The sequence below is a fragment of the Ranitomeya variabilis genome, chromosome 2, assembly GCF_051348905.1.
Source record: "Ranitomeya variabilis isolate aRanVar5 chromosome 2, aRanVar5.hap1, whole genome shotgun sequence".
In the NCBI taxonomy this organism is placed as follows: Eukaryota; Metazoa; Chordata; class Amphibia; order Anura; family Dendrobatidae; genus Ranitomeya; species Ranitomeya variabilis.
Window position 1 is genome coordinate 298,486,650 of NC_135233.1, and position 22,900 is coordinate 298,509,549.

General features: G+C 44.6%; 1 protein-coding gene across 2 annotated transcripts in view; it reads right to left on the reverse strand.

Annotated features, from left to right (window-relative positions):
- The window catches only part of LOC143805612 (synaptotagmin-like protein 2), a 110,511-nt gene that overhangs the window by 12,550 nt on the left and 75,061 nt on the right, over positions 1-22,900 (reverse strand). For both annotated transcript variants that reach the window (XM_077285133.1, XM_077285132.1), the window contains exons 8-10: positions 9,005-9,103; positions 5,191-5,282; positions 4,947-5,048 (exon numbers count right to left, since the gene is read on the reverse strand). In XM_077285133.1, the coding sequence (XP_077141248.1) occupies positions 4,947-5,048; positions 5,191-5,282; positions 9,005-9,103 (293 nt within the window). The remainder of the gene's footprint in view (positions 1-4,946; positions 5,049-5,190; positions 5,283-9,004; positions 9,104-22,900) is intronic.

Here is a 22,900-nt window from a genome sequence, read left to right on the forward strand (position 1 = left end):
AATATATCAGGGAGGGAGGCTAGTACAGCCCAAAAGGACAGACACACAAAATCACAAAAATTGTGAATGAAAAATTAAAGGGTACAGGCAGATATCAGTATTGCACATATCCCCAGATATAATACATAGGCTATTGAGATCCCAAATAAACGCTTTGATATATGCACCCAAAGGGTTTTCTCTTATGCGATTAGTAGCTAAATTGTATATTAAAATTGCACATATCCCCAAATACCAAGGTCCAGGATTCACATTCCCCTATAACCGTCATACAACACATTTAACGGGAGCCCAGTAGCATATTCTCAGGATGGGGTGATTTTTTTTCTACTCCTGTTTCCTCCCCCCATAAATACAGACACTCTGTTGTTGGGGTTATGATTCTATATTGTGTTATATGTGTATACTATTTATATTAAAAGTTATGTTTTATATGACCTATCTATGATTTGGGTACTATTCTGTGATCTAACTCCGTTTAATTTATTTGATATACGGTGATTCACAGACTTTCCCGTTACTGAAGTAGGAGATGACATTTGGTGCTTTTAAAATTCTTGGGAGGGGAGTGAGGAGCTGAAGGCAGAACCAGACATTCTGCTGCAAGCTCTCCTGGGACCACAGTTACTGTTCTCCATAGAACTTTATAGGCACCAACTGTCCTCTCCTATCTCAATTATGGACAAATCCGTATTCACTCAAGACAGATTTTGCGAATTTTAGAGAATGAAAGATCAGTCCAGTAGGAAAAAGAAGTGGATTTCTCTAATAAAATATATTATGAAGAAGATTATTTTCACGCTTACTATTGATTTACGAAAAAAATATATAAAACGCTGGTCACTCTTTAAACACAATTTACTAATCTGTAGCAGATGTCCTTACACTGTTGAAGAACATGCTTTAAGAACTTTTATTTCACCAAGCTTAGAGTAATATTACCTATAGCAAGGAAATCTAGGAGCAGCCACCACATTTTCTGGTAATAGCAGCTTTGCCTGGTGAGGATTTAGGATGTAAAGTTACCAGGATCAGAAGACCCCACAACTCTCAGAAGCAAAGAACGGGCTGTTTCGATAAGGCAACCACATTAATAGATCTAGGTTTCTCAACCATGGTTACGTTGAGGAACATGAATGATGAACGATGAACATGAAATTGGTTACGTGACACACAGCCCTGTTTTGGGCCCAGCCATTAATCCTTTTTTAATGACCTCGTGCACAGAACAGAATGTGAAGTGTCAATTCTTTATGATGACACAAAACAAAGTAGAATAGGTAAGACTTGTTGAGCTCGTTTAGCTGGGGAAAAAGATATTTTGTTGTAATCTTTGATAGAAAAAAAACTATTAGAAGTTCAACATAAAGAATTGGCATATTTATGGGAAAAAAAAAAAGAAGAAAACGTGGTTTAGACAGTAGCGGGAATGGTAGACACACACTGCGTCCTCATGTCAAACAGTCCAGGTTACAGTGTGGATCGCTTGATAAAGTGTTTTATCATCATCAGGTGGAATTTTTAACCTTTTGCAAATGCAATGAAGCTGGAAGATTTCATTTGGAGATGCCTACCTTGTTTCACAATTTTTTGGTTACAGTGTGGACATGAATCACGAAAAAAAAAAAGTTCACCAACATCTTAAAAAAAAATAAATAAATAAATAAATAAATATATATATATATATATATATATATATATATATATATATATATATACACATACACACACACTACCATTCCAAAGTTTAGGGTCACCCAGACAATTTTTTGTTTTCGATAAAAACTCATACTTTTATGAATCCAATTAGCTGCCAAATGAATTGAAAATCTAGTCCAGACATTGACAAGGTTCGAAAAAAAGATTTGTTTCTCCATAACACTTTTTTCCAATCTTTCTCTGTCCATTGTCTCTGTTCTTTTGCCCATATTAATCTTTTCCTTTTATTAGCCAGTCTCAGATATGGCTTTTTCTTTGCCACACTGCCCTGAAGGCCATCATCCCGGAGTCGCCTTCACTGTAGACACTGACACTGGTGTTTTGCATGTACTATTTAATGAAGCTGCCAGTTGAGGACCTGTGAGGCGTCGATTTCTCAAACTACAGACTCTAATGTACTTGTCTTGTTGCTCAGTTGTGCAGTGGGGCCTCCCACTTCTCTTTCTACTCTGGTTAGAGCCTGATTGTGCTCTCCTCTGAAGGGAGTAGTACACACCGTTGAAGGAAATCTTCAGTTTCTTGGCAATTTCTCTCATGGAATAGCCTTCATTTCTAAGAACAAGAATAGACTGTCGAATTTCACATGAAAGTTCTTTTTTCTGGCCATTTTGAGAGTTTAATGGAACCAACAAATGTAATGCTCCACAATCAGCCAAACTGTTTTCAGCTGTGCTAGCATACTTGCACAAGGGTTTTCAAGGGTATTCTAACCATCCAGTAGCCTTCTTACATAGTTAGCAAACACAAAGTTCCATAAGAACACTGGAGTGATGGTTGTTGGAAATGGGCCTCTATACACCTATGAAGATATTGCATTACAAACCAGACGTTTGCAGCTAAAATAGTCATTTACCACATTAACAATGTATAAAGTGTATTTCTGAATCATTTAATGTTCGCTTCATTGGAAAAAAACTGTGGTTTTCTTTAAAAAATAAGGACATTTCTAAGTGACCCTAAACTTTAGAACGGTATTGTATATATATATATATTTTTTAGAACCAACACACACCACTTTCCACCAGAATACTCAGAGACCATATTCAGTATAGCGTGTTCTAGCATTACTGCTGGAAATACGAAGACTGTGGAATTCACAACTATGAGCAATGAGAAAAACAATAATAGAATTTAAAGGTTCAGACAATTCTCTTGAGCATTGGATGTAAGGATTAAGGGGGTTTTCTGGTCTACTTAAATAGTTAGCATTGGAAAACAATGCTTGTAAAAAATAAATAAGATGATATACTGCTCTCCGCTCAAGCACAGGCGCTCCAACCATGTCTGCCAGAACAGAAGATATGTCATCTTGACCAATAGTTACCAGACTAGTAGTCAGGACTAGTGATGAGAGAACATGCTCGGATAAGGTGTTATCTGAGAAAGCTTAGGTGGTGACAATGTCTTTGGCGGGCTTGAATAATATGTTCGAGTCCCTGCTGCTACATGTCTCGTGGCTGTTCAACAGCTACAACGCATTCAGAGATTGTTTAACAAACAGGCAATCCATGCATGTGTTGCAGCTGTCAAACAGCCGCGAGACATGCAGGCTCGGGGTCTCGAAACATATTGCTCAAGCATGCTGAAGACACTTGGTTAGCACACAAGCATGCTCCGGTAACACCTTATCCCAGCACGTTCGCTCGTCACTAATCAGGACATCATCTCTGCTGGTCTGGCAGAGACGGACAAAGTGGCAATACTAGAGCAAAGGCAGGATTCTGGAGGCAAGTAGGTCTTCTTTTTTTCAGTTTATAAGCATTCCTTCCAAATGGTAACACTTAAAGAAAGGAAAACCCTTTTAAGTAAAAAGAGAAGGTGAATCATGTTTAATTTATCCAGCAAAAATCATCCAAAATGTCTTTATTGGTTCTGAAGAGAATTATTTCCGCAACCTCTGGGACCCACACTAATCCAGAGAATGAAAAGGCTGCAGTGCCCAGTGATCTCGGCCACCGGAGGTAAGGGTAAGTTCACACAGGAATTTTTTGCTGCGTATTTTTGCTGCGTTTTTTTATGCTAATTTTCAGCTGCTTTTTACAGTATCAGCAAAGCCTATGAGATTTCAGAAATCTCATGCACACATTGGTTTTTTGTTTGATCAGTATTTTGTGCTTTGCTGCGTTTTTTTGACAGAGCATGTCACTTCTTTCAGCGTTTTTGCTGCGTTTTTTCACCCATTGACTTGAATGGGTGTTGAAAAAAACGCAGCAAAAGCGCAGCAAAAACGCAGGTATCATTATTTGCTGCTGAAAATCCAAGGACATTAGCCTGGAAAAAGAGAAAAAAAAATACGCACAAAAAATACGCACCAAAAAACACCAAATACGCAACAAAAACGCACCTTTAGGGTAAGTTCACACAGGACTTTTTTGCTGCGTATTTTTGCTGCGTTTTTTAATGCTAATTTTCAGCTGCTTATAGGTGCGTTTTTGGTGCGTTTTTTGTTGCGTATTTGGTGCGTTTTTTTTTTCTCTTTTTCCAGGCTAATGTCCTTGGATTTTCAGCAGCAAAAACGCAGCAAATAATGATACCTGCGTTTTTTTCAACACCCATTCAAGTCATTGGGTGAAAAAACGCAGCAAAAACGCTGAAAGAAGTGACATGTTCTATGTAAAAAAAAAAACGCAGCAAAGCACAAAATACTGATCAAACAAAAAAACAATGTGTGTGCATGAGATTTCTGAAATCTCATAGGCTTTGCTGGTACTGTAAAAAGCAGCTGAAAATTAGCATTAAAAAACGCAGCAAAAATATGCAGCAAAAAAGTCCTGTGTGAACTAACCCGAGCGATCATATCTACCTGTACTGTCTCATTTCTGAATCTGATTGCCAAACACGTGGTCATCATACGCTCATCACATGTCAGCGGTACCCTACAGCCCGATACCCGACAATGAAAATGGATTGGCAGAGTATGTCCCCTACACAGATGTGGTCCTTGATATTTCCTCCCATTATGTGATACTGTTCATTTGTATGGGAAATACATGAATTGTAAAGTGCTACGGAATATGTTGGCGCTACATATAGACAATTATTATCATCACCCTGTAAAAAAATACATCAGACACATAAGAAAAAGAAAGAGAACAGTGATAGTGATGGCATAAGCTAATGAAAGTCCGATACCCCAATAAAGCAGAATATTAGGGAGCTGTGGTGGTAATCCGTACACCTCTCATCTGCATGGACACTGGCTGCGTCGGTCTTTAGAAGGTACTTACAGAAGATACTGAGGCCATGTCAGAGGAGTTACTGCCACTGCTAAGGGTCTTCCTGTGTCTTTTAAAGTTGAAGCTGACTTCTGAGGCCGTGTCAGATTCAGTCTGAAACCAAAAACAGAAAGAAACATTACTGAGAAAAATGAAAATTAAGTATTGAGAGAATTTGTAGGACTGATCATAACTGTAGCGATGACGGCCACATCATAGACGCTATACAACGGTTACATCCTGCTTTTGCCCTTACCTCGGAATGCAGGGCTGGTGTGGATTTGCTCAGCTCCTTGGCACGGTCCGGTTCCAGAAGTTGGTGACTTAACGTGTTCGGCTTGTTATATGCTTAGAGAAACAAAGGAAGGAAATAATAGTGATAGACATAACCTTGAGAAACAAAGAGGACGCATCAAACTGGCAACATCTCATACTGATGTGGCCTTATTGTGTCTTAATACACGGCCATACTACATTTGTTTTACAAGATCTACTAACATGCAGCTTTGCTGAAAAAAAAAATTCTTAGGACATTTTTTCGTTTTATGCTATGTTCACATGTTGTGATTTTGTGGTGTTTTTTTTGTGTGCAAATTTTAAGCTGTGTTTACAGTACCAGCAAAAGCTATGAGATTTCTGAAATCTCACACACACGCTGGTTTATTTTTTCCTGACTGAATTGAAAAACTGCTGCGTTTTTGCAAACTGCACCATGTCACTTCTTTCAGCGTTTTTTCACCCTCAGGAAGCAATGATTAAGTGCAAAAACGCAGCTAAAACGCAGGTTTCACATTTTTCTGTGTTTTTGATGTAGAAACCCTAAGAAAGTTGCATCATGATTTTTTGATGGACACTAAATTTTCTCAGCATGCACAAGAGACAACAAAAACGCAGCAAAACCTGCTTTTTGTAAGCAGCTTCTTTACTGTTAAGAGAGCAGGTTTTGCAAACATCTAACGAAGAATAACATCTACTAAAGAATAAGTCTACTTTCACACATCAGGTTTTTTGCATCAGGCACAATCCAGCGAATTTAAAAAAAAAACCGGATCCTTTTTTTCCCGCCGGATCCGTTTTTTTCCGCCGGATCCGTTTTTTTCTCATAGAGTTGTATCGGATTGTGCCTGATGTCCCAACGTTTCATCCGTTTTTTGCCGGATTCGGTGCTGTCCCAATTTTCTGACAATGGACGCCTATGGGAACCGGATGCGCCACATGACGATGTCCAGCCTCCAAACTGCGCATGTCCTGTTCTCTCTCTCTCTTTTTACTATTGATGCTGCCTATGCAGCATCAATAGTAAAAAGATATAATGTAAAAAATAATAAACAAAAATAAAAAATCGTGATATTCTCACCTTCCGGCGTCCCCGGCAGCCTTCCTGCTCTTCGCGATGCTCCCGTTCCCAGTAATGCATAGCGGCAATGACCCTAGATGAAGTGCGGTCTAGCGAGACCGCTACATCATCACAGGTCATTGCTGCGATGCATTACTGGGATTGGGAGCACCGCGACCATTGCGAGGAGCGGGAGGGCTGCCGGAATGTGAGAATATCACAATTTTTTATTTTTGTTTATTATTTTTTTACATTACATCTCTAATCCCGGATCCGGAAGAAAAGCTGATCTGGCGCAATCAGTTTTTACACTAATTGAGCTGGATCCAGCAATCAGTCCCGCCGCCGGATTATGTGTGACGGCGTGGGACGGATGTGTGAAAGTAGCCTAAGTCCAGCTATTTTACAACCATTTTAGGTTTAAAATAGTTGTGACATCTGTTCAAGAGATATATATCATTTTAGTGATATCAGCCAATGTACAAAAGAGAAGTCAGAACTTTTTCTCATTATTTTCCTTATAGTGGGAGAAGGAAACCCAATAATTTTACTAAAGCCACTTTCCTACAAGCTCCAATGTAGGGCTGCATTTACACTGGACGACAGTGGCAACTAAACAACCGTGGCTACAAGCAAGCCTATCAACAGTGGTTTAATAGACAGGCTGACCGCACTTCCATTTACATGATTGCTCTGTGCACGTGGAAAATCATTGTCATCAGCAGAACAAGTCTTGTTTAGACAGGACAATGTGCTGCCGAGAATGATTTTTTTAAAACAGTTACTAGATTCAGGCTGCTCGAACAACAGGCAGCATGAATCAGAGCATGGCTGCAGGATTGCAGTCAGGTATGTTTTACTCTGAAATGGTGCTGTACTTTAGAAAAAAAAAAAGTTTGAAAAGTTGGCCGGAGACTATAGGGTGAGACCTGCGGTCGCCGACCATCTTCTCCCTGCCTTATTCCAGGTGACTGACAAGTCTCTATGCCGCGGCTGCCCTTGAGTCTACACCAAATGGCCACTTTGTCAGGGACACCCATCTAGTAGTGCGCTACACCTCTTTTGGCCATTAGAACTGCATAGATTCTGCAGCGGCACATAGAATTTGTGGCTATTTTATCCACACAGATTAGCTCTACTGTACCTAGTCCCAGAAAGGGTGCATAGGATTAAGATTTGGGCAAAGTGATTGTCAGGGAGGCAAGAGAATATTGCTCAGTCATGTTCCTGGAAGCAATCTATGACTATACAACTGGTACATGGTGCATTATCCTGCTGAAACTACACAATGACCATGAAGGGGTGTACTTGTGTGGCCATAATTGACCACAAAACAGTCCAGATCTCCATTCATCCAGAGATCTCAGATGAGCCAGGGTGTGCAAAGAACACATTCCCCACAGCATTACTCCACCTCCACCAATCTGAACTGATGAGATCGGATTCATGCTGCATAATCCAAATTCTGACCTTCCCATCAGCATGCTGCAATAGAAATCAGGATTCATCTCAGCAAGCAGTTTTTCCACTGCTCAATGATCCAATTTTTGCACTCTCTTGCCCCAGTCTGGTTTTTCAGGTTCCCTACGGACAGAAATGGCACTCGAACCTGTCATTCGCTGCTTGTTTTTCATTCTTGGTATACTCTCAACACCATTGTATAAAAACAAAATCCACACGGTTGACAATTTCTCTAAATAATGGCCCCTTCTACTCCAACACTTATAACAATGCTATGTTCGAAGCCACTCAACATAGCTTGATTTTGCCATTATATGGATGGATTCACACCTAAAATAGTCCCTGGAAAAGGTGTTCACTTGATTTTATGCTAAACTCCAGGGTCACATATGAGACATGTAGATCAGGACATCAGACTGTCAGTTATTACATGTCTCACACTGGTAACTCCCCCTATTATTTACAATATTCTCTGGAGGCAGATTCTCCAGGAGATCTATGTCCAGCCCATAGATCTTAACAGCTCATTTACCTATAAGAAAGAGATATAAGAAAAACATGGATTTCTCTGGAATAAGACATCGAATTCCAGATATCAAAGTATCATTGTATTCAGCTTCCTATGCCCTACATGCCCATACAGACGGCTTAGGAAGGGCGATCCTACTGACAGACTCCCTGTGATATAGTAAAATATATCTTAAGGTGCACTTTGTGCATTTCTTCTGTTGTCATCTATGTTTTTTAACTCTTCGCTGTCTACCCTAAATAGATTAGTGCTAAAAGTAACCAATAGCAAATTACTATACTCTTTTCATTTTTTGATACTTTTTGCAAAATGAGAAAACTTGCACCCGGGGGAAACAGATCCAAATGCAAAGAGTTTCAGCAAGCACGAGAACATGTGCTTACAGATGCAGAACATTTTTCCACGCTGTTTTCATCAGTGTCTTCCCCTTCGCAAGCTGTCAACAGTTTTCTATAGAAGAACAAAGACCTTGAAGAAATCTATTTTACACTCGACTCCACAACTTGTATCAGAAAAAGGATGTGGATGAACAAACAGTACTTTTGTGAAGCAAAGTCAACATTACGGACTGAACGCTTGGTTTCCTAGGTACACGGACAGACGAGTGCTAGGACTGTGCTGTGATGATCTGCAACTGGCTTTTAAAGGGACAATACAAAAATCTAGAAGAAAGTTCCAAGGCTATCTTCACCAAAACTTTCATATTGACTGTGTCAACCTGTTTTTCATCCCTGAAAAACTCACTTTCTGTGGTTGTATAGATGTTCACCATGCTTCTTGCGTTGCTGACGCTGCTGGTCTTTGGTGCAGTCACATCCCCAGGGTAACCTTCATCGTTCTGGTCTACAGAAGAAACCAAAAACTTATCAGGTACATGGTCCGCATTATATATCATATGCTATTATCTTAAAGAGAAAATACAGTAAAAATGTTACAATCTGTTACAGTATCGTATCTATGGAATGTTAATTATCTGTTGTTATTTTGATGCCACATTTTTCCTACATCAGAAAATGAGCCATATATATTTAGTTACAAAATGGATGAAAAAAAAAAAAGTATCAATGTCCGGATTTATTCTCACCCTTGACACGGTGTGTGGTATTTTGGGGACACTATGGCTTCCATAAGATAATATCTACACTCCTCTTCAGAGGTATTAATCATTTAATTACCGTATATTTACTTATTACTGTTTGATTATTTTGTAGAGGGATTTTTTGGAACTAAGCAAGAAGTGGTCAGCAGCTGGCGCACCGCCGTCATTAAATTGGCAGATGGAAATCAACTACTGTAAAAACTATGGATGACCTTGCAAGAGGATTTCTGTATGAAAAGCTGCTGTGAGACAAAGCATGGGTTTCAGTAAGCTGCTGCGACATCACAAATGGGTTTCCATCTGGTAATGTGGTGTGACAAGCTGTGACATCATTATTGCAATTACACATGTTTTGTTATACACATGTTTAGTTCCTTTGTGTGTATTGGAACAACACAAAAAACAGAAACGAAGGCAAATTGGACATAATTTCACACAAACCCCCCAACATTGTTGTCACCCTCAATTTAATATTTGGCTGTACACCCTTTGGAATAAATAAGTGCAACCATTCACTTCCTATAACCACCAACAAACTTCTTACACCTCTCATCTGGAATTCTAGACCACTCTTCTTTTGCAAACTGCCCAGGTCTCTCATATTTGAAAGAGCTTTCTCACAATTTTAAGATCTATCCACAAGTGTTCAATGGGGTTTAGATCCAGACCCATTGCTGGCACTTCAGAACTCTCCAGCGCTTTGTTGACATCCATTTCTGGGAGCTTCTTGAAGTATGGTTGGGGTCATGGTCCTGCTGGAAGACCCATGACCTAGGACGCAAACCCATCTTTCTGACACTGGGCACTACATTGCAACCCAAAATCCTTTGGTAATCTTCAGATTTTTTGATGCCTTGCACATAGTTAAGGCACCCAGTGCTAGAGACAGCAAAACAACCCCAAAACATCTTTGAACCTCCACCATATTTGACTGTAGGCACTGTGCTCTTTTCTTTGTAGGCCTCACTCCGTTTTCGGTACACAGTAAAATGATGTGCTTTATCAAAAAGCTCTATCTTGGTCTCATCTGTCCACAAGATGCTTTCCCAGAAGGATTTTGGCTGAATCACGTACATTTTGGCAAACTGCAGTCTAGCTTTTTATGTCTGTGTCATCAGTGGGGTTCTCCTGGGTCTCCTGCCGTAGCATTTCATTTCATTAAAATGTCGATGGGCAGTTCGCGCTGACACTGATGCACCCTGAGCCTGCAGGACAGCTTAAATTTCTTTGGAATTTCTTGATTATGTTGTGCACCATTGACAAAGAAACATGAAAATCTCTAGAAATTGACTTAATCTTGAGAGATTGTTGATATATATATTTTTTTTTACAATTTTGATTCTCAAGCCCTCAGACAGTTTTCTTCTCCTCTTTCTGTTCTCCATACTTAGTGTGGCACACACAGACACACAATGCAAAGATTGAGTCAATTTTTCTGCTTTTTTCCTGGTTTCAGGTGTAATTTTCATATTGCCCACACCTGTTACTTGCCATTGGTGAGTTTGATCTAGCATCACATGCTTGAAACAAAGTTGTTTTACCCACAATTTTGGGAAGGTGGCAACAATTTTGGCAGGCAGAGTTTTGGGCTTTTCTGTGAAATTATGTCCAATTTGCCTTCATTTCTGTTTTTTTTTTGTGTTGTTCCAATACACACAAAGGAAATAAACATGTGTATAACAAAACATGTGTAACAGCAATAATTATCTGGGAGAAATACTTCATCTTCTGGAATAATTTAAAGGGTACCAACACTTTTGACCATGACTAAGTGATGTAATATTACAACCATCATGTAAGATTTAGTGACATCGCAAAGGAGTTTCAGTCTAATAGGCTGCTATGACATCACAAGTGGGATCCAGTCAGCTGCTGTGACCTCAGAACTACTTTTTGTTTTGTAAATAAGCAGCTGTGACATAAGTTACCATCAGGGAAGTGGGTTTTAGTCAGGTACGACGCTGTGACATCACAGGTGAGTGTCTGTCTGGCAACCTGCTGTGAAATCGCAAGTACATCTCATGATTAGTAATTTCACCGATGGCTCAGAAGTCATAACCAGGATCTTTCTTTTTATACTTGGAAGATATATTTCTTTTTTTTTTCTATTTTTTATCTACTTATTTGTATAACAGACCATTGGTTCTGAAAACCGATTGAGAAAATACATTCTGAGTCTGGACTTGGTAGATAGATTTTGTTTTTAAGACGTTTTGTTTTTAAGACAAAGGAAGAAAAATCATAATTATTTCTAAAACAAATACATAAAAAAAAAAAATTTGAGGATGATTTTTAGCACAATCTGTATTAAAAAAGTAAACATATTACCATCTGCGCAATTTCCACACTGGCCACTGTGACTTTTTCTAGACTCATACTTCCTTTTATTTCAGGAGATAATACATTGGCCACAATGGTCAGATGCTGAAGTGTCAAATGAGTGTGTGCAAGGTCATTGTGAAGAGGAGCAGGGTCAGCTGTGACATCACCTATTGTGAGTATTGGGTCCTGTGGTATCAGCTGTGTATAGAGGCATTACCTGTCATTGTATTTCTACCTCGGATGATAAGTAAACTTTTGCAAACTCTTTCTAAAAGAACAGAAAGTGTGTTTAAAAAAAGCCCATGTGGCCAGTGCGAAAATTGCAAGATTCCTATTTATTTTTTTTTTATTTTTTTTTTAAAAGTTGACCAGTAATTTCTCATTATTACAACAACATTTACGAAACCATTTTTTTTTAGGGACCACATCACATTTGAAGTGACTTTGAGGGGCCTACATTCTAAAAACTGCACCCCTCAAAGTGCTCAAAACAACATTCAAGAAGTTTATTAACCCTTCAGATGCTTCAGAGGAACTGAAGCAATGTGGAAGGAAAAAAGAAAAAGTCATAGTTACTCACCGTTAACGGTGTTTCTCGGAGCCCATGACAGCACTACGGAGAGAGGGGATCCGCCCTTCAGGGACAGGAAACCTACAGATAAAAGGGCGGTACCTCTCCCTCGCATCAGTTGGTTTACAGAGCATCAGAGGACCTCCAGGTTAGTTACAACAGAGAGAACATTATATTTATAACATTCCTTAAAAGAGGAACCCCGTGCCTAAACTATAGTATATACATCATATAAATTATATAAATTATATTTTAGAAAAAGTGCTCACCGCACTCGTGATGGGAGGGAATAAGCAGGTGCTGTCATGGGCTCCGAGAAACACCGTTAACGGTGAGTAACTATGACTTTCTCGGTCTCCCATGACAGCACTACGGAGAGAATTGCAGAGATTAAGCTTAGGGAGGGACCACCGCCTCAAGGACCCTTCGTCCGAAGGTTAAGTCAGATACAGAGGCTAGATTTAGTCTATAGTGCCTAAAAAAGGTTGATGGTGATGACCAGGTGGCCGCCTTACAGATTTGCTCTATTAATACCTCTGACCTCTCAGCCCATGAGGTAGCTACTGCTCTTGTGGAATGCGCTTTTATACCATCCGGGATTATATTCCCCGAAGATGAGTATGCCAAGGCTATTGCCTCCTTAATCCATCTGGCTAAGGTCCCCTTGGACGCCCGGAATCCTTTTCTGGGACCCTGAAAACAGATAAACAAAGAGCCTTCCTTCCTATACTCCCTGGTGGAATCTAGGTATTGGACTAGGCATCTTCTAACGTCTAGATTATGGAAGTTTAGTTCTTTCTCGTTTTTTGGGTTTGGACAGAAAGATGGCAGGGATACTTCTTGTGACCTATGAAATTTTGATGCCATTTTCGGCAAATAGGCTGGGTCGGGTCTAAGAGTGACTCTATCATCCAAGATCTTAGTGAAAGGTGGATTAGAGGAAAGGGCTTGAATGTCACTTATCCTGCGTGCAGATGTTAAAGCAACTAAGAGAATAGTTTTGAGTGATAATGTTTTTATCGGAATCGTCTGTATAGGTTCAAATGGAGGGCCCGTTAATGCTGAAAGGACTAAATTTAGGTCCCATGAGGGTGTTTTTTGAATAACTAAGGGTTTTGATCTTGTAACCGCCTTAATAAATCTTATTACCCATGGGTTAGCAGCAATGTTTTGGTTATATAAGGCTCCTAAAGCTGCTATTTGTACCTTCAGGGTACTGACTGCCAGCCCCTGCTCCAGACCTTTTTGTAGGAACTCCAGAATTTTAGGAATTGAAGGCCTGTCCTGGATCTTTACCTTGGAGACAGATAGGAATTTCCTCCATGTCTTCCCGTAAATTTTAGTGGTGATGGGCTTTCTACTTTTTAAGAGTGTAGCCACTAAGTTATCTGAGAAACCTCTTTGTCTTAATAGTCCCCGTTCAAAAACCAGGCTGTCAAATGGAGGTTCGACTCCTGTGGGTGGAAGATTGGACCTTGATGTAGAAGGTCTGGCATGTCCGGTAGAACCCACGGGTCTGATATCGATAGTATCCTTAGCCAGGAAAACCATGCTCTTTTTGGCCAGAATGGGGCAATCAGGATCATTTTTGTTTTGTCCTCTCTGACTTTCCGAATGACTGCTGGAATCAGAATGGTTGGCGGAAAGGCGTATGTCAGTTTGTGTGTCCATGGAATCAGAAAAGCATCCAGAGCCTGGGGATTCCCTTCTGGGCTTAGAGAACAAAATTTGCCTACTTTTTTGTTTTTGCAATTGGCGAACAGGTCTATTGTTGGTGTCCCCCACATTTTTGTGATCTGATTGTAGATGGATTGGTTTAGGGACCACTCGCCTTGTTTTAACTGAGTCCGGCTCAGGTAATCTGCCCTTTCGTTGTTTGAACCCTGGATGTGTAGTGCCGAGAGGGATAGTAAGTTTTCTTCCGCCAGTTTGATAATTTTGGCTGAAGAACTCATCAGTGAACGAGACCTTGTTCCCCCCTGGTGGTTTATATAGGCTACAGTCACTTTGTTGTCCGAAAGAACTCGGACATGGTGTCCCTGAATGTCGGCTAGGAAAAAAAGAAGAGCATGATATACCGCCCAAAGTTCTTTTTGGTTTGAGGATGCCAATAGTATTTGATCTGACCAATTTCCCTGGGCTATTTTGTCCCCCAGGTGGGCCCCCCACCCTTTGGGGCTCGCATCGGTTGTTATTATCCGAGAGATGTTTGGTACCCAAGGGACTCCCTTTGACAGGTTTTGGTCTTTTCCCCACCAGAGAAGGGAATGAATAACTGATGAATCTAGGGTGAGCCGGCTTTCCAATTTGTTTTTTAGTAACAATTGCCATTCCAGGATATGCCACTGAAGCTCTCTTGTATGAAATTGCGCAAAGGGTATCGCTGGTAGGCATGAGGACAGAGAGCCCAGAAGCGACATTGCTCTCCTTAGAGTCATTGAGGGATTGTGTAACGTTCGCGCTATCATGGACAATATGTTGTCTTTTTTGGGACCCGGAAGCCGGCATTCTTGGACCCGAGAGTCCAATGTCAGTCCTAGGAACTCTTGTACTTGACAGGGTTCCAATTTCGATTTTTTTATGTTTATAAGCCATCCCAAGTCCGTCAGGATGGTCATCACTTGGTCTCTCTTTTCTCTGCAACTTTGTGCTGAGTTTCTTGCGATAAGAAAGTCGTCCAGGTAAGGGACTATTAGTATATCTTGTTCCCTCACGTGGGCCATCATTTCCGCTATTATTTTCGTAAATATACGTGGGGCTATTGAAATCCCGAATGGAAGAGCTTTGTATTGAAAAAACCTTATTTGGCCCTTTATGGAGACTGCCATCCGGAGGAATTTTTGGGATTGATTGTGGATGGGCACATGATAGTATGCGTCGGTTAGATCTATTACGACCATGTAGCAGTTCGGGAAGAGAATCTTTATAGTGGACCTTATCGTCTCCATTTTGAATTTGTGATTTACGACGTATCTGTTTAGGTTTTTTAGATTTATGATTGTCCGAAAGGACCAGTCGGGCTTTGGTACTAAAAATAGAGGGGAGAAAAACCCTTCCCCTATCTCCTGAGGAGATATTTCCCGAATCACTGATTTTTGTAGTAGGGACATAATTTCCTCCTCTAATGCAGTTTGTTCTGCAGCCGAAGATCTTGTTTTTGTTGTTACATAATTCCGGGGAGGGAAAGAGACAAAATCTATTTTTAGACCATACCGTATGATATTTAAGATCCAGATGTTGTTGGAAATTTTTTCCCAGGCGGGAAGGAATGATGTCAGCCTTCCTCCCACCGGAGGGTAAATGTCATTTGGAGAACTTTTTATCACGGGAGGTGTTGCCAAAGAGGTAACCCTTATCCCTTCTCCTTCCTTCTTCCCACTTATTCTGCTCTCTGGGGGGTCTACGGCGAAAAAATCTGCGGCTCCGAAAAGACTGTTTAAATGGAGTCGGACCCAGATTTGGAAACCCCTTCTTCTTATCTCCCGCCTTTTGGAGAATGTCATCCAGGGTTTCTCCAAATAAAAAATTTCCCTCACATGGGATAGAACATAATTTTAATTTTGTTTGTAGATCCCCCGGCCAGCTCTTTAGCCACAAGGTTCTTCTGGCAGCGTTGGAAAGAGCAGCGGCCTTAGATGTTAGGCGTACAGAGTCCGCCGAGGAGTCCGCCAGGAACGCTGCTGCTGCTCTCATTGCAGGGAACGAATCTAGCAATTGTTTTCTGGGTAACCCGTCTTTAATCTGACTTTCCAGCTGGTCGATCCACACCATAAGGGATCTGGAGGTGCAAGTAGCTGCAACTGCAGGTCTCAGGCTACCCCCAGCTGATTCCCATGCTCCCTTGAGGAAAGTGTCCGCTTTTTTATCTAACGGGTCTTTGAGGGTACCCATGTCCTCGAATGGCAGCGCGAATTTTTTCGAGGCTTTGGCCACTGCAACATCTAGTTTTGGTGCCTTATCCCAGAAAGAGGAAGCCTCATCCTCGAAGGGATATTTTCTTTTAAGGGAGGGTACCGAGGAATTTCTTCTATCCGGTTTCTCCCATTCTCTTTTAATTAATGTTTGGACATTAGGATTTAGGGGAAAAGTCCTTCTCTTTTTTTGTCCCAGACCTCCAAACATCACATCTTGGGCCGTTTTGTCGGGTTTGGGTTCCTCCACCCCCATAGTAGCCCTAACTGCTCTCACTAAGGAATCCACTTCTTCTAGTGGGAAGCAATGTCGGCCAGACTCTTCCTCAGAAGAGGATAGGGGGGATTTTGAATCGTCCGAATCAGCATTTTCGGATGACGATCGGGCCGAGTGGGAATGTACCGACTCCTTCACCCTCTTCACCTCTTTTTTGGAGGATAGAAGGGCATTCTGAACCTCAGACCTGATTACATTTTTAAGTTCAGAGGCGAAGTCGGGGGTCTCCTCACATAGTAAGCTCTGGATGCATGACTTGCAAAGCTTTTTCTCCCAGGTTACTGGTAAAGCTTTATCACAGGTAGGGCAGACCCTATTTTTCTTTTTCTCCAGGCTCTTCTTACCCTAGTAAGGGAGAAGAGGGAGCCCCATTATAAATATGTACATTCACGAAGATCACTCACCACCTGGATGTGGAGGCAGGTACCGGTTCTGGAGGGGGACTTGGGCCTGTTAAGGAAGGTGCTTGAGACGGAGTATCAGTCTTCGCAGCGGATCTGCTGCGCCGTGTGGAACGGCTGCTAGATCCACTCCTGGTGCTCTTTGTGTGGCGCTGCTGTCCTGGCTGCAGCTCCTGTGGATCGCTGTCCTCCATGGTTACAGGGAGAAAGTGCGACCCCCATGTGCGCACAATCTCCCTTTTTGTAACCGGCGCCAATCCCCCAGCGTCTGCCGCACTTCCGGTTTCCTGCGCGCTCCCAGGGAGAAGATATTACTGCGCATGCGCGCGCGATGACCCGGAAGTCCTTGCCGCATTTCCGGAGCGGCGGCCATCTTTGTACACCCGGAGCGTGCAGCGGTCGGCACAGGAGCTCCGGGTGATCAGCGCCCCTTTTTCCTATGGAGTCTGGCGGCGTTCTCCCCTCGCTCACCCTGAAGGACCCCTCGGTCCCAGCGGTGGCGGCTTCGGGAGCCGGACAAGCCGTGGCAGGAGCCTCCTCGCTGCTGGAACTCGACCGCCCGGTCCCGGTCCATCGGTCTTCATGTCAGGTACCGTCCGATAGAGAGGTTCCCTGTCAGGGACAGGAAACCAACTGATGCGAGGGAGAGGTACCGCCCTTTTATCTGTAGGTTTCCTGTCCCTGAAGGGCGGATCCCCTCTCTCCGTAGTGCTGTCATGGGAGACCGAGAAAATAGGGATTTTTGTGTACTCACCGTAAAATCCTTTTCTCCGAGCCACTCATTGGGGGACACAGGACCATGGGTGTTATGCTGCTGTCACTAGGAGGCTGACACTAAGTTGAGACAAAAAAGGTTAGCTCCTGCCCTGCAGTATACACCCTTATGCTGGCTTCCAGAGACCCAGTTCAGTGCAAAAGCAGTAGGATATTAATATCAATATAATACATAACAGAGTATAACATGTCAGAAAAAGTCAAGAACCAAAAAGGTAACGAGCCGTAAGGCTAACAGGGTGGGTGCTGTGTCCCCCAATGAGTGGCTCGGAGAAAAGGATTTTACGGTGAGTACACAAAAATCCCTATTTCTCCTTCGCCACATTGGGGGACACAGGACCATGGGACATCCCAAAGCAGTCCCTGGGTGGGTAACAATACAACCAAATAACTCTGTGTACCATCTGACTTATAAATGCACAACGGCCGCCTGCAGAATACGTCTGCCAAGGGCCGCATCTGCGGAAGAATGAGTGTGGACGTTGTAGTGCTTTGAGAAAGTATGCAGGCTAGACCATGTTGCGGCCTTGCAAACCTGCTCCGCCGACGCCTGGTGCCGAATGGCCCAGGAAGCACCAACTGACCGAGTAGAGTGAGCTCTAACCCCCGCAGGGATGGGCCTGCCCCTGACTCGATAAGCTTCTTGGATAGCCGATCGGATCCATCTGGCTATCGTAGCCTTAGACGCGGCTGAACCCTTCCTATGACCCTCATGGAGGATAAAGAGGGAATCCGATTTACGGAAAGAGGCAGTCCTAGAGACGTACCTCTTGAGAGCCCGTACCACATCCAAAGTGTGAAGGGCCTTTTCGGCCCTATGTTTTGGCTGTGGACAAAAGGAGGGAAGAATAATATCTTCATTGAGGTGAAAAGATGACACCACCTCAGGGAGAAAAGCGGGAGATGGGCGTAAGACTACTTTGTCCTGGTGGAAGGAAAGGAAGGGCGCCCGGCAGGAAAGTGCGGCCAACTCCGAGACGCGCCTGATAGACGTTATTGCCACAAGGAAGGCCACCTTCCAAGAGAGAATAGATAGTGGGACGTCTTGCAGAGGTTCAAATGGAGGTTCCTGAAGGACGCTCAGGACCAAGTTGAGATCCCAGGTCTCTAGTGGCATTCTGTAGGGGGGAACCACGTGGGAGACCCCTTGAATGAAGGTCCTGACTTGCGAGTTAGTAGCAATCTTATGCTGGAACAACACCGACCGTGCTGAATTCTGGCCCTTGAGGGAACTGAGGGCCAGGCCGGAATCCAAGCCGGACTGGAGAAATTCCAGAATGAAGGGAATGGAGAAAACGAGAGGGGGACGACCGCGGAGTCTGCACCAAGAGAAGAAGGCTTTCCAGGTGCGGTGGTAGATGCGAGCGGAAGACGTCTTGCGAGCTCTGATCATGGTGGAAATGACCTGCTGGGAGAAACCTGCCTGAGTTAGGATCCAGGTTTCAACAGCCACACCGTTAAACGTAGGGCCCCTGAGCTCTGATGGTAGATCGGTCCTTGGCGCAGTAGATCTGGGCGGTCTGGCAACCGCCAGGGAACGTCGGATACAAGATGCACTAGTTCCGCATACCATGCGCGACGCAGCCAATCCGGGGCGATAAGGATCACAGGAATCCCCTCTATCTTGATTTTTCGGATCACCTTCGGTAACAGAGGAAGTGGAGGGAACACGTACGGGAATCGGAACCGGTGCCATGGGAATATCAGAGCATCCACCCCAACGGCCCGGGGATCCCGAGAACGCGCTTTGAAGTTGGGGACTTTGGCGTTGAGCCTGGATGCCATCAGATCCACATCCGGAGTCCCCCAGCGAAGGCAGATTTGATGAAAAACCTCTGGATGGAGCTCCCACTCTCCCGAGGAGACACCCTGACGGCTGAGAAAGTCCGCCGCCCAGTTCTCGACACCCGGAATGTGTACCGCGGAAATGGTGGAGTGGTTGTCCTCGGCCCAAAGGAGGATGTGTGTGACCTCCTGCATCGCTGCCCTGCTGCGAGTGCCCCCTTGATGGTTTATGTACGCCACAGCTGTGACGTTGTCCGACTGTATTCGGACTGGGTGACCCGCAAGCAGAGGGTGAAAATGTCTCAGGGCAAACCTGATAGCACTGATCTCCAGAATGTTTATGGCGAGAAAGCGTCCGGGCTCCCTGTTGAAGCGCTTGGGCCTTGGACCGAGGAAGAAAGATCAGCCCCTTGGACGTGTCTAGGATCATGCCTAGGAAAGAGATCCTTCGAGCCGGAACAGGGGAGGATTTGTCCAGGTTGATTAACCAGCCTAGGTGCGAAAGGGAATCCAACGTAATGCGGACACTTGCTTCGCAGGCATGAAAAGATGGACCTTTGACCAGAAGGTCGTCTAGGTATGGCAACACGACCACTCCTCGGTCGAGTGCAGGATGGCCATGACAGCCGCCATGACCTTCGTGAATACCCTGGGTGCTGTGGCAAGACCGAAGGGCAAGTCCGTGAATTGAAAATGGTCCTCTTGGATGGCGAAACGGAGGAACCTTTGGTGTGGCGGAAAGATTGGAATGTGAAGATAAGCATCTCTGATGTCTATTGATGCTAGAAACTCGTCTCGCTCCAATGAGGAAATGACCAACCGAAGGGACTCCATCTGGAAGTGTCGTACTTTTACGTGCTTGTTTAGGAGTTTCAAGTCCAAGATGGGGCGCACGGACCCGTCCTTCTTTGGTACGAAGAAGAGGTTTGAGTAGAAACCTCTGAATCTCTCGTGTTCCGGAACGATGACCCCGTTTTGGCGGAGGGAATCGATGGCGCAATGCAGAGCGTGTGACTGAGCTCTTGAACTTGGGAGACGAGAGGGTAAAAACCGAGCTGGAGGGGAGACGGAAAATTCTATTTTGTAACCAGACGACACCAGGTCTCTGACCCATTCGTCGGGGATGACGGAAAGCCACACATGACGAAAAAGAAGCAGGCGTCCGCCTACCTTGATGGTGTCAACTGGAATACTCCCCGAGTCATTGTGAAGGAAATCTGGCAGGTCTAGAACCTCTGGTTCTGGGTTGTCTAGGTCTTCCTCTCCAGGACTGATTCGGTTTGTAAGAAGGCCGAGAGTCTCTGTCTGTGCGTGTAGATCGTTCTGATCTAGACGATGCAGTGGAGTTGGACCAGAAAGGGCCACCTCGAAAGGGGCGAAAACGAAAATACTGTTGGCGCTGAAAAACAGCTTTTGGTCTGTGTTGAGGGAGGAACTTGCTTTTTCCCCCTGTAGCATCGGAAATAAGTTGGTCCAATTTTTCTCCAAATAGGCGTCTGCCCTGAAAGGGGAGAGAAATCAGAAACTTTTTTGAGGAGGAATCCGCCCGCCATTCTCTAAGCCAGATAACCCTCCTGATGGTGACGGCGTTTGAAGCCGCTGTTGCCGCACAGTCTGCTGCGTCTAAAGATGCGTACATCACATTATCTGCTGCCATAGCAATTTGTTTGGCGAGGTCCGCCTCTTCAGCCGGAAAAGCGTGGTCCTGAAAGGAATGTGCCAGAGTATCTGCCCAGGAAACCATAGCTTTGGCGACCCATGCCGCAGCGAAGGAAGGGGATAGGGAGGAACATGAGGCTTCATACACTGATCGCACCAGGGAATCCAACTGGCGCTCTGTGGGACTTTTAATTGATGCCCCGTCAGGTACTGATAACAGCGTTTTGGTAGCCAAACGCGACACCGGAGGATCCACCAGCAGTGGTTCCATCCAATCCTTAACCAGCTCTGAGGAAAAAGGATATTTAGATTCCAGAGCCTTTTTGCCTGTAAAGCGTTTATCCGGTCGCTCCCTGTGCCTCTTAGCTATCTCTAGAAAATCCAGATGGGAGGCGAACACCTTATGGGATCACTTGTTTCTAGTGAAGGAAACTGCGTGATCCGGAGCTGAATTAGGGTCCTCATTAACCTTTAGCACATGATTGACAGCCTCAATGAGGGAGTCAACAGTTGAACGGAACTCCGGGGAATCCGGGTCCATGGACGCCTCAGACTCATACTCAGAGTCGTGATCGGTTCTAGCCCCTGGGGAGGGTGAGCGAGAAGTGGAGCTATTGGAGGCTGAATGGCGTGGTGAATGATCGGGAGAGGTAGTGCAGATCTGTTTTGTGGATGTCCGAACCTCCTGTGGGTGAGAACGGCCCCTGCTGGCTGACGATTCCCCTGTAATAGAGGGGTCTCAACCCAGGGAAACGAACGCCCCGCTCCCCAGAGGGGTCATGAAGGGATTCAATCGCCTTAGCTAGCGAAGCCACGGATTGGGACAGGGACGTGGCCCACTCAGGGGGGCTAGCACTGGGGTCGGTAGCGGCGGAGGGCTCCTGGGCACATTGGGCATCACAGTTTGGGCAGAACGGGGAGCTCTGAGGCTTGGGAAGAGGAGCCTGACAGGTGGTACAAGCAGAGAAAAAGGTGGTATGAACCTTAGTAACCTTTTTACCCCTTGACTGGGACATGTTGTACCCCAATGTAATGCACAGAGCTGCTATGAGGAAGCTGAGGGATAGCGCTGCAGGGAAGCAGATAGAGCCGTCTCCTTACCCGGTCCTGTGCAACGCAATTGAGTGGAGAAGGAAGATCCTCCGTGGGGGTGAGAGAAAAGACCGGCCGGCGCTGCGTGCAGGGGGAAGATGGCTGCCGAGACCCTGAAGTGTAGTCTCGCAGGGAGCGAGAAGTGCCAGAAGAGTGGGCGGGGCAGTAGGAGTGATGCGTGGAGTGGGCGGGGCCGTAGGAGTGATGCGTGGAGTGGGCGGAGCCTACCGGAGTGCGGCCTAGAAAGGGCCGAAGCCGGGGACTACATTTCTGGCCTCGGCCGGCGCGCACCCGCGAACCGCGGGGAAAAGAATCGCGGCGATCTGTAAAGGATCCTGCCGCTAAGGAGCCCCCCAGAAAAGGTGAGCCACCATAGAAAAAAACGACCCCTAGGCCATACCCAGTGGCAGGGGCGCGCGCCATCTGCACTTACCCCATAAAGGTGCCCGGGCTACTTGGGACGGTGCAGGGTTGGGGGAGCCTCCATCCACTATCCCCATGAAAGGGGGGTGGAGAGGAACCGTCCGCCTCCTTCCATCATCCGCTCTTTTTCAGTGGTGATGCAGTGGGGGCTGCACGGACGCCACAGTGGAATAGTGCCTCTGTACAGCCGAGGGTGAAACCTGGTGGGCAGAGCAGATGTCCGGCAATAAAAGGCCTGGCTGCAGAAGAGGATACTGGAGGTAACACACCAGTGCTCGTCTGTTACTCGGGGGGAGATCAGTGCCCGTGAAAGGGGCCCGTCGCCC